This window comes from Lutjanus erythropterus, chromosome 16 (genome assembly GCF_056507025.1).
Source record: "Lutjanus erythropterus isolate fLutEry1 chromosome 16, fLutEry1.hap2, whole genome shotgun sequence".
Classification (NCBI taxonomy): Eukaryota; Metazoa; Chordata; class Actinopteri; order Lutjaniformes; family Lutjanidae; genus Lutjanus; species Lutjanus erythropterus.
This window is the reverse complement of record NC_139332.1, coordinates 2693115-2705143: the sequence shown is the minus strand read 5'-3', so window position 1 is coordinate 2705143 and position 12029 is coordinate 2693115. Positions and strand designations below refer to the sequence as shown.

General features: G+C 39.9%; 1 protein-coding gene across 1 annotated transcript in view; it reads left to right on the top strand.

Moving 5' to 3' along the window:
* Positions 1–12029, top strand: part of gatad2b (GATA zinc finger domain containing 2B) — a 75967-nt gene that overhangs the window by 55266 nt on the left and 8672 nt on the right. The window contains exons 4-6 of the mRNA XM_084738822.1: positions 1522–1653; positions 4678–4806; positions 10535–11075. Coding sequence (XP_084594948.1) covers positions 1522–1653; positions 4678–4806; positions 10535–11075 — 802 coding nt within the window. The remainder of the gene's footprint in view (positions 1–1521; positions 1654–4677; positions 4807–10534; positions 11076–12029) is intronic.

Sequence of the window (12029 nt, the reverse complement as noted above, 5' to 3'; positions counted from 1 at the left end):
ATTATAGAGCATGCACATCAGCTCTGACTCGTCACATGGAATACAGTAGAAATAATATGACTTATAGGGACTCACTATGTGTGCAACAGATCTCAGTTGGCCTGTGGACGTGCTTGTCACAGACAGATCATAAGATTGTGATGTTTGTCTGCTGCTGCTGTCCCTCTGACACACAGCTGTCACTCACAGGAACAGCCTGTCTGTGATACAGCCTTCAGTGCTGATTGGCTAGTACTCATGACGTGTAACCAATCAGACTGTGCTGTGAACCATTGAGTGAGACTGAGAGTGTAGAATTATTGCACTTTATAATGTATATAATGTGTATTATAGTATATCATAATATTGGTAGTATACTTTTTTACTTTTTTCACTGTTTTTTTTTAATTGATCTGAAAAGTGATTTGATTCATGACTCAAAACCATGATACAAGCCTAACTGTGAGTTTTGTGATCTGTTGCACTCCAGCAGAAGCAGAAATACAGTGCATCAGGCAAAAAATACCTCATCACAAATAACTCATGAAATCAGCCCCTCCAGGATTTTTCAGACTTTGTTTGGGATTGTTGTGGTCCAAAATACCTGACTTCACTGCAGGCTTTCTAAAAAACTGTGATGCACTTTGCAGTGTTTTTTAGGTATTTTTGCAGTGAAATTGCTTAAGGAAGTGTAAATTACAAAGAAAAGTGGCAATTAAGGGGGAAAAAACATATAAATCATGAAAAATCAAAGGCAACTTGTGACAGGGAGAATAAAACAGCACTGTTCTCAGTGTTCTGAGTGACGTTACCAGAAAGGCTCAGAATCAAAAGATTCTAACAAAACATGCTTTTTTAGTAAATGAAGAAGTGCAGTACAGTGGGCTGAGCTCAAAGTCAGACAAAAGAACACAAAATTATACAATACAGAAGTGCACAGAGCATTGATAGATGTCAGTAACAATAACAAACTTTGTGTTCTTTTCAGTACCTGTGACAAATCATTTAAAATAAAAATACCAAAAAAGTAAATCATAAAATATTGAGTCTGGTTATTGAGACATGCACATATGGCGTTTGCACTGAGGACTGCTATGATTGGTGGAAGTCCCAGGAAGCTACAATGATTGGTCAGATTTACAGACAAGTTGCAGTGATTGGACACAATTGCAAGGTTGTGCAGAATTCACGGGAATTGGTTGAATTCATGTTAATTATTGCGATTAAAACTTCCTGAAGAACTGAAGAAATGCATCAAACATTAACATGTAAGAGAATCAAAACCCACCCTTTCATTCAAGTAAACACTCCTCACACACACAGAAGTCAAATTGCTGCTTTGAACTCTTTATTTAAATGTGTATTTAGACAGACTATTTAGCTTAAAGGTGTGTAATAAGTTGCCTTAAATTTGCCATCTGGACACCATGTGTCACTGTGTGTGTCACTGTGTCGGTGTGTGTGTGTGTGTGTGTGTGTGTGTGTGTGTGTGTGTGTGTGTGTGTGTGTGTGTGTGTGTGTGTGTGTGTGTGTGTGTTTCAGGGGAAGACGGGAGAGGAGAGGCAGCAGATGATCAAAGCTCTGAGAGAGGAGCTGCGTCTGGAGGAGGCTCGCCTGGTGCTGCTCAAGAAGCTCCGACAGAGTCAGATGCAGAAGGAGAACGTGGTGCAGAAGGTCAGTGCTGCTGCTGCTGCTACCACCACATTGTTATTCACCAACAGACCCACAACCAGCACCATGGATTACACTGCTGGATGCTCTGTAAAGTTCTGTCTGCCTGGTTCTTGAATATTCAGTAGTGGGATGTTATTAAGTACATTTACAGAACTGTACAACTTTGAAGTGCTTTTAACCTCCTTGACTATTTCTGTTGGGGTTGTTTCAATCCCAATAGCTGTATCAGAAATGGCTCCAGTACAGCCTAAACTTGTGGATCAGATATCAGTGAGTACTGGAGCTGAGTCTACGCAGCGATCCCATACCACATCATTTTATAACCCCCAAAACCATGCCCTACTACTACTTCTCGGCATCATCCCATAAAAAGTTTTTTTTTTCCTGGATGGAGACGTCATGACACGCCTTACTCAGATTTCCTAGCTTTAACTATTTGTGCTCTTAGTAAAATTGTGAATGAAGGACTTTCACTTAAGTCAAAGATCAGACTTCTTCTTCCACCACTGTGTGTGAGCACCAGTGCGTTTATTGAGTGAATGAGCAGCATTGTTACTACAATCAGCTGGACACCTACCCAGCCTTCTTACATTCAAATTAAACCCCACCCTGTATCTTTAATATCCACAGAGACCAGGGACTTCCTGCTCTGTACCTGTTCTGTGAGCAGGCTGTAGGTGCCAGTGGATTTTTACTTTGACAGTAAGAGAAGCAGACAGGATGATCAGGTCATGGCAAGAGTATAAGACTCCAGGCTTGGAGTGTCGTCATTTTAGGGTGAAGGTCACTTGGCCTTTGGTGTTGCCAATGTTTTGAGGGCCAAGATGCTAGGGCAGCAAGGCCATCAAATAAGACAATAATTCAAGTCCATGGAAATAATGAATTCAAAGCTACTACATCTAGTTTTTAACTTAATGCCTCTATATATAATAATAAGTTAACAAGACTATTTGCGAGAAGATCAGCTATTTCTGTATAGTTATTCTTAATGTCTGCCACCGGGTCATAGTCTCCTTGAAATCAGATGAAACAGCCTGTGTTTACATTTTCTCAGGCAAAGTTACAGTTTGTAGTACAAGAGCCAATTAAAAAGAAACTTCAGATCATTTCATTGTTTATGTTATATTTTGTGTTTTTATAGTGGAAACACTACTGCTGATGTCAAAATCAACAATTTAACTTCAGAGTTAAGGAGGACTTTATTTTTATTCCTTTTTTTGTGGTTTTCTTGTTAATGCTACAGCGACACTAGAATTCAGTCACAGTTTGGGGTGCTGAGAGGTTAGTTGGCTGTCCTTGCCATTCGCAAACAACACAAAACACTACTACAGCTCAGTTAGAAATCTGAAAATCTTCTGTGACCCACCAAAACCTTTAATCACAACTCTGATCAACACACCAGACTAATTGTACCCATTACGAGATATAAAAGACTTACTGCAGGGTGTTGTGTAACACCTGTTAAACTAGGTCACATAAATGAAGAGGAACATGTAAGTGAAATCCAATGGCTTTGTTTTATTAGTTGTTATTACTTTTTTAAAAATTAATCATGAGTATTGTATGGTAATGTAAAACTTTCACGCAGTGCCTGTACCATTTGCATAATACCTCTTAGGCTAAGTGTTCCCTTAAATTTTCAACTTAGGAAAAAATAAGTTGCGTAAAATCATCCGAAGGATTTCCTTAGGATGTTGTAAGGGAAAGTACTTTAATCCCTAAGTGTCTGCTCGCAACTATGAGAGCTCAGAGCTGCTAAGTTCCCTTGTGTGTTGCTAGAAGGTCACTGTTGACCAATTTCCTCAGAAAATGGAAGGGACCTAGCTAGCTAGTTTTTGTACACTGACATTAGTTACCTTTTATTGAAACTCACCAGTTTTTTGTTGGTTTGTCCATCTCCTCTCTTGCTGTCACTGTAATATTTTTAGATTTCTTCATGACCTCACATACAGTTCATTTAACAGCAGTTTCTCACATTAATTTTTTTCAGTTACTTGTTAAATGTACTTTGGATTACTTTTTTGTGATTCTCTTTGTTGTTCATTTTGGAATAGCTAGTTAACACTGACAACAATGCTGTAAAATGTTTGTAAAATTAGAGAATGCTGAGCAAAGTGTAACCATGGTAACTGGAATGCCCATGTGTTGTATAATGACAGTAACCGCTGCTAAAGCCTTTGTTTTAACACTTACACAAGGAGACAAGCTAATGGACTTTATGCAACACTAAATGACCCCCTTAGCTTCAGGGAATATTTTCCTAGGGGACAAACTTCATTTTGAAACTGAGAGCAGATGAGAGTATAAAATGTGTATCTAGCTGTGTGTCAGTGTTAACTGACTCCAGTCTCATGATCAATCAAATTTTAACTTATATCACTGCCTGTCTCACACTTGCCCCCGTAAGTGTTTGCCCTCTTTCTCTGTGTTGCGAGTCTGCATCACACTCACACTAAATAGGCCCGTTTTCAAGCTGTTTATACCAGACTCGAAATGGAACCCACCGCTAGTTATGCTGACAGCGCTTCACTTGATGTCATCCAATAAGAACTCAGAATCTCAGCAAAAGACAGTGGTGTCTAAAAACTGTATTGACAGAAACAGACGGGGGGAAAATGGCTAAATCAGCTGGGGCGGCACTTGGGGCATCAAGGCCACTGTGGCTGCAGGGCTGATCATTTTTTTAAGGTCATAAGGTCAAAATAAGGGGGCACTGTTGCCATGACTGGTGTGAAATTCCTGCCGGTATGATTCCATGTTTACCTCCTTTGACAAAGAGATCATCTGTGTTGTCTGCATGCTGATATTGACACCATATAGAAACAAATGGCTGTCTACAAAGTATTAAATGTGCTAAACATGGAATGGTCAAACTGTTCTGTGATGTGATCTAAAACATAATATGGACCGTGAAGTGAAATCTTATCTGTGAAACATCAGAGGTTACACACACATGTTAGTATGACAGTAATCTGACCTGTGGTTATATTGCTGTGTTAATGCTGTGTTGATGTTTGCCTGCAGGTCCCAGTGGTCCAGAATGCCGCCTCCTCTGTGCAGCCTCCTCCCATCCACAGCTCTCCTGGCCTGGGGAAGCTGCCTGTGAGGCCGGGCCTGCACAACCCGGAGCCCCAGAACCTCCGCACTGCACAGGTAACCTCTTCACCGCTCCTATCTGCTTCAAAGATGGCAAAGAGTAGACAAATACAGCAGCCACCTTGTGTGTCCTATCATCTACTGTCCTATCATCACTATCGCTGCAGTGGCACCTCAGTGTCTGTCACTCAGTTTCTGCTGGTTTTGTGTAGATGGGGACCCAAAATTTTCTACCATAGTTTTGGTTAAAATGTTGACTCTTCTGAGATCTTTTGCAAGCCTGGGGTTCCCTTCTAGACACCGTGTCTGTTGTTGCCTGCAGACAATACAGTAACAAAGTGAAAGCACCTTTTTGGGTGATGATATTAACGTCCTTCAAAATTTACATAGTAGTTAGACACTGGTTGTGACAATAGCTGGAAATAGATCATGGATCATGATCCATTTCTGGCAAACATCTTGGTCCTCTGTAGGCTTAGGGAAACTATACGGTCAAATAAAGGCTTTTGTATTTGACTCTACTGTTGGAGCAGTTAGAACTGCACAACTTCAAAGACATTGTCTAATTTCATATTACATAAAAACTAAAGGTAAAATTAGAAAATTGTATTATGACAGCTTGCATTCAAGCGTGCATACACACTGTATAGGAGATGCCACCACAGCAATGGTGGCTCTGGTACTTCCAATGATTTTTTTCTATAAGGAGAAGGTAAACTCTGGTTAGAAATGAAGTGTGACTGCAGGTTATTTTATTATCTCGGTTTTATTTTGATCTTGGTTGATTGTCTTTTCATTCTCACTTATTTTGGTCTAGTTTTTATTGTTTATAGTTGTGTGTAGTCAGCTGATCTAAGAGCACCTGATGTTAATGTGTCACCACAATATGTTCTCAAGTAGAGCTGCATTACTGAAGCAGGAGTAAAAGACAAAGCCCAGATGTCTCTTCCAAGGTGAATGTTATCAATTTGTAGCCTCAAACCCAGATTTTCTTCATCTCTTTGTGAGTGCAGACAGACAGGAGTCTGGTTAAAGATGAATTAGGATAAAGACGTGTGTAGATTGACATTAGGATGGACTGTGTTTGTTTTATTGAATGATTGTGGAGGGTCCCGCTCTGATTAGGAGACAGCAGCCTCCTGCTGGAAGCCTTTGTTCTCGCATGACGTAGCCCTGCTCCTCCATTACATGTTGAGATGGTATTAAATATTCAGCAGATCTCTGTGGTTATGGCTGGCTGTGTGTGTGTGTGTGTGTGTGTGTGTGTGTGTGTGTGTGTGTGTGTGTGTGTGTGTGTGTGTGTGTGTGTGTGTGTGTGTGTGTCTCTCTTTGTGTGTGTGTGTGTGTGTGTGCTGGATTGTCTTATCAGCCTGTTTTGTATGGATGGTGATGTTCTGCCTGGTTTGTTGTCAGTTTACTCACCAAGCAGCTGCTGCCCTCTGCTGGCCACACAGTGAACACACTGTCTAAACATGATGCTGTGGATCTGTGGGCATGAAGGAGAACTCCCTTGTTAATATGGATTCTTACTAAACCTGGCAGGCTAACACCGAGCAATAAATCCCTGCCTCGTGGACGGTATAATGAATAGCATTATTATATTATTAACAGGAGGTTATGTTGCAGACCTCATGCTGAATTTTATTGTGTCATACAGGCATTTCTAATCATTTTCCATCCAATTTCTATTCGTGATGATAGACTAAATATTAGAAACATCTGTTTAAATAATAAAAAAAAACTGACCATGAGGGGAACATTTAATGCAGGGTTACACTGTGTCAGTTTTAGCTACCTGGACCTGATAAAGTGGACACTGAGTATCTTTAGATACATTAATCACTCACAAAAAATGGCAGCAGGTTGTTGAAAGGGTTTGGGTTCAATAGCATTTATTGAAATCTGCATGCTGAATCCAAATTCTTTCAAATCCTTTATTGAATCTGTTAATATTTAGCTTACAAAATGTACAAACTGAAGTTATAAACTCTAAGATGAGTGACCTTTTGTTGGCTGTGAAGACAGGAACACAGCAGCGTCAGTGGTGATGTTAGCCTCTTCTTGATGAGCTGTAGCTCCAACAGAAGATGTGACATATTGATTTAAAAGCTGCAGTTCCATGAACAATATTTCTTTAACCCAGCCGAAATGATTCTGATCAGAGATTCCAGCTGAAGTATTTACATGGACGCTAACTAAAGTGATCAGATAAGATGTGTGTTTACATGCCCCAAAGCATTTAATCAGAGTATTACTTTTTTAACATGCACAGAGATGTTCTGCCTGCTGTGAAGCATTTAATCTGCTGGAAATATGACAGAAGAAGGAGAAGAAGAGGTAGTTCCACCAGTTGAAACAAAATTTTCCAGCTGTGTTTGATTTGGTTGATGGTTCGATGGATTCCAGCTTCGTTCATCTTGTCAAATAACAACATGTTGTTTCCATCCTTTCGACCATCGAGACCTTCAACAAGCCTTCAATGTTTTAAAGGGGAAATCTGTAATATATTTACTGTAATAAATCATAAAAAGGACCACGATATGTCATCAGAATAAAGGACACATGTTAAGTTGTGCAGTTGAGTTCTGCAGTGTTCCTGCTGCCAGCCTGAGCATTCCCAGGTCTGGGCAGGAGGGGGCAGGGGAGAACAGCTCACTTCCACCATAGATCATATATCAAATAAAATCTCAACCTATTAAATAAACAGTCAGGCTCCAACTCACTGTTTGGACGGCTGTACTCATTTTTCCACACACAGTTGCTACATATTGTTCCTTAAAGGTCTCCAACAAATAAAGTTTTATCAGCCACAGACCAGTTTTGTTTTGTTACCACCATGTTTTTGTCCTTTCAGGAAACTCATTTACGTCACCTAATGTTACGCCCATGTAGGGCAAACATGCAACATTTATTTATTCCAACCGCAGAGAAATGATCAAATTAAGCGCTCCAGTTATAAAGTGCTAATATTTTTCCCGTTGAACAGTTAATCAAAGGTTTGCACCACCCCTCTCAACCCAGTTGGAAATCCCTTCTGATTGAACTGGTTACATGAATGAGCTATTAATCTGATTATTAGTTGAATGTTAGGGTCCTCGTAAGCTTTACTAATGTATCAGACACATTTGAAAAAACCTGCTTCCCTAATAGTTCACCAGTTTCTTGATCCAAATGACGAGGACATGACGAGGAGTCCTGTGCTCTGGTCTCTGTACATGGACAACTGAATCAGTTTGATTTGATTCTTGATGATTTAGCACAAGTCTGAGTTTAGCTTCTCTAAAGATTACTTAAAATGTATCTGCACAAACTTCAGTCTTATTCTCAGTTTGCTGAGTCATGATTTTTTGTAGGCTTTATGAATTAAAACAAACTTGAGGAGGTTTATATCCTAAAGTATTTAAATTAGATCATCTACCAAACACATGTTGCTGTATTCTGGTAATGTGATTAAATCTGCTTAACCATGCACACAACATCACTTATGGTCTAATTATATTCACTGAGAATAACCTGATTGTATAGCAACAATGGACATATGGAGACAGTGGACGTATTGTGGATCCCATTGTAGAACAACGTAATACTTCAACAACACTAACAATCGAACATGCAGACTATAACCTGTCATATAGTGGTTTTATTTTCCTCAGTGGCAGACAGCCTTTACTTCTACTGACTTTACTTAATTATATTAAATATACCCCTCCCTGTTCCCCAGTTAATATAAACTCAACACTTCCTGCATGTTTGATAAATTCATTAGAATGTTTAACTCAGAGGTCTGCAACCTTTATGATCAAAAGAGACATTTTTGGAAAAAAAAAAAAAGAAAAGAAAGAAAAGTCTGTCTGGAGCCGCAACTGTTAAATCCTCTCTTTTCCCTGAGGACCTTTCTTTTTCTTCATTTGGCATCCATAGACAGCTTATGGAGACACTAGAAGACAAATTTATACCAACACAAAAACTAGAGGAAAAGACAGCGAGCCATAGACGTAGGCTATGACGCACATCTTAGTTGACAAAATATTTTTGGTGTACAGGCTACATATTTTTAAGATTTGCCGACCTATAATCTTTAATTGAAATAATTTACTTTAGATAAACTGGAAAAGGCATTTCAAAAACTGGTCACAGTGAGCTGTGAACCTGATTTGTCATTATATTGGTGCCTGAAAATTAAATGCTTCTAATTGAAAATGTTATGATTTTATTTATCATTCACTTTCACTTCCAGTGAATTTATTCCATGATTTTACAACTTTTTTCTGGGTTTCTAAAACTGAAAGATTTAAGTTTAACCAAAGTTAATTATCTCAACAAAAGATTTGTAGGGAAATAAAAACATTTCTGAGCTCAAAAATCTGTTGCAGTATGTTGCCTTGACAGCTTGAGTTTTCTCAACTTTTCCAGTTTTTACAGTGTAGACCTACAACGATGATAAATGACAAGTAAAATTCCATATCATTTTTTGCCAAAGGCTCTGGAGCCACGGGTTGCAGATCTCTGGTATAACTCAACACTTCGTTCACGCAATCTTCACATTAAAAGTCAGAGTTAAATGCGTTGTGTTGATGGAAGCTTAACATTGATCAGGTTGTTCTACTGTTGAGTCAGTGTTGTGCAGATGGACAGAGCTGTTGTAGCAGGCTACAGGTCATTTCACCCCCCTCACTCTGTTTCTGTACCCGACCTCTTTGTGTTGTCCTTTTATTTGAGAATTTACAGTAAAATGAGGCTTTTGTCTGTTGATATTAGAGAATATAAATGTGGCTTCTCTACACGCCCACCTCAAGTAACTGCCTTCATGTGTTCAGCATTCAGCCAATCATGAGAGCTTCCACTCTCTGCTCATCTTGTCTTTATTAGAGCTCCCTCAGGATAACTTTTTTTTATTGATGGATTAACAAATCAAACCAATCCAAATGAGAATGAACGGGATCTTCAGCCTGATAACTAACCCAGGCTGACATGTTGTTGAGCCACGTCTGAAGAACTGCTCTGGTGGCCTGAGACACTGAGATGACTCATCTCTCTGTTGGTGTTGTTGGACTTCAAAAGCCAGCAAGTCCACTCACCATTGTGGAATGTTGTCACTGAACCAAGTAGTGTTTCTCTTTTTTCCACTAAGAGCCTTTGGCCAATGACAGACAAGAGCTTGCAGAAAGAGTATTAATATGGAAGCCCCTGAGAAATATGTTTTTTTTAACTTTGACATGTAAGATTAAACAAATATAATTTGGAACTTGAGGGGCTCAGTTCTTTAACCAGACTACAGCCAAGTTTCACCTCTTCTTCACCCTTTGTTGTAGCATTAAACTTCAGCATACTGCTTGTTAAATTGCTATATAAAAACATACTTTAGATATTGCTGATATTAAAGGAGAAATCTGTAACATATTTACCATGCTAAATCATAAAAAGACAATGGTATGTCATCAGAGATCAAGAAAACAAAAGTTTTTGTTCATGCTAATTAGAGGTAATGCCGAATGTTTGCTGAATGAGTTAGTGTTTGTTTATGAGTTGTACGAAATCATGAATAATCTTGTAGTAGATGTTTATTACTGTTAAATTGAGCGAAATGTTAATGGAGTTTGGCAGCAGTGAGACAGGCAGACACTTAACTCGTCATCCAGAGTGTGTTATTTCAGAGCAGTGGTCTTTTGTTTTCAGGACAACAGGCTGAACTTTACATTGGCAGACAATTAACAGTTATAAACAGCTGATCAACTAACAGTTTCCTTTCATTAACCTCCTTTTTGTTTTGTTTTCCGGTCTGTAGGGTCACACAGTCATCAGGTCAGCAGCCAATGCCAACCTGCCGCCCATGCTGATGTCCCAGCGGGTGATAGCCCCCAACCCCGCCCAACTGCAGGGCCAGAGGGTCTCCTCCAAGCCTGGGATGTCTCGCTCCGGCTCCAGCAGCATGGGCAACCCCGTCAGCTACCAACAGGCCAGCCAGCAGGTGGCAGCGTCCCAGCGCTCAGGCTCCAGTGCCATGTACATGAACCTGGCCCACATGCAGGCGGCGGCAGCAGCGGGGGCCGGCGGGGTGGCGGGTGGCCTGGGCGGAGCTTCGGCCGTCAGCCCGTCCACCATGTCCGGCTCGGCCAGCGGAGGCGTGAGCTCCATGGCCGACCAGGCCAGCAGCCAGGCGGCGGCCAAGCTGGCCCTGAGGAAGCAGCTGGAGAAAACCCTGCTGGAGATCCCTCCACCCAAACCCCCCGCCCCACTGCTCCACTTCCTGCCCTCCGCCGCCAACAGCGAGTTCATCTACATGGTGGGCCTGGAGGAGGTGGTGCAGAGTGTGCTCGACAGTCAGGGTGAGCTGCTGATACTCAGGGGGAAAAACATCACTGCATCACTTTTCACATCACTGTCTTAAAGATCTTAAGTATTTTCACAACTTTACCTTTGTTGTGATGGGGAACCTGTTTTATATAAGCCAAATATCAGTCTCTCTAAATCAAACTAAAAAAAAAAACTCCTTTAGCAAAACCAGTAATTTCACATCTCAGAATACAGGAGTTGCTGGTCTTCTGCTGCCTCTGCTGTTGGTGCAGATCTGGACAAAATGCAGCCTGGGGAGCCAGATGTGTCCCACTGAAAGGTTTCATGTGACCCCACATGGCCAAAAAAATTCTAGCAAAGACACTCAATAGCATTTTACTTACCATTAAACTGTTATCAGACCTTTATTTTGAAAAAGGGCTCAGTGCTGTGTTCATAGGTAATGATAATGAACTGTATCTTTTATGTTAAATTTCATCACATGGTAATTCAGACAGGCTGACCAACAGTATATAGAACACTTCTGATCATTCCATTATTAAAGATTTGGACATTATTAGGAGCTTATATCCTTATATCATCATATCATTATACATTATATCATCTCCAAATACTCAATAACATTTTACAATAAGGATCCATTAATTAACATTAATTTCTCTACTTTTCTATCTATGCCATTTGAACTGACAGTACCTGCCTTTATTTTAATTTATAGCATTGTTTGTTCTGCACCAACATGCCGCAGCAAATTCTTTGAAAGTGAAAACCTACTTGGCAATAAAACTGTTTTGACTCTGATGAATTAATTCTTGCTAATAAGAAAGTTAATTGTGGCATTAATTCATACATTCATTAATAGTTTATAAAGATGCTCGTAATATTAGTTACAACCATAATAAGCACTAAGTAAAAGTTAATTAATCCTTTAATACACAGTATAGTTTATCAATAAATGTCTCTTGTTAACATTTATTTAAGGTTTA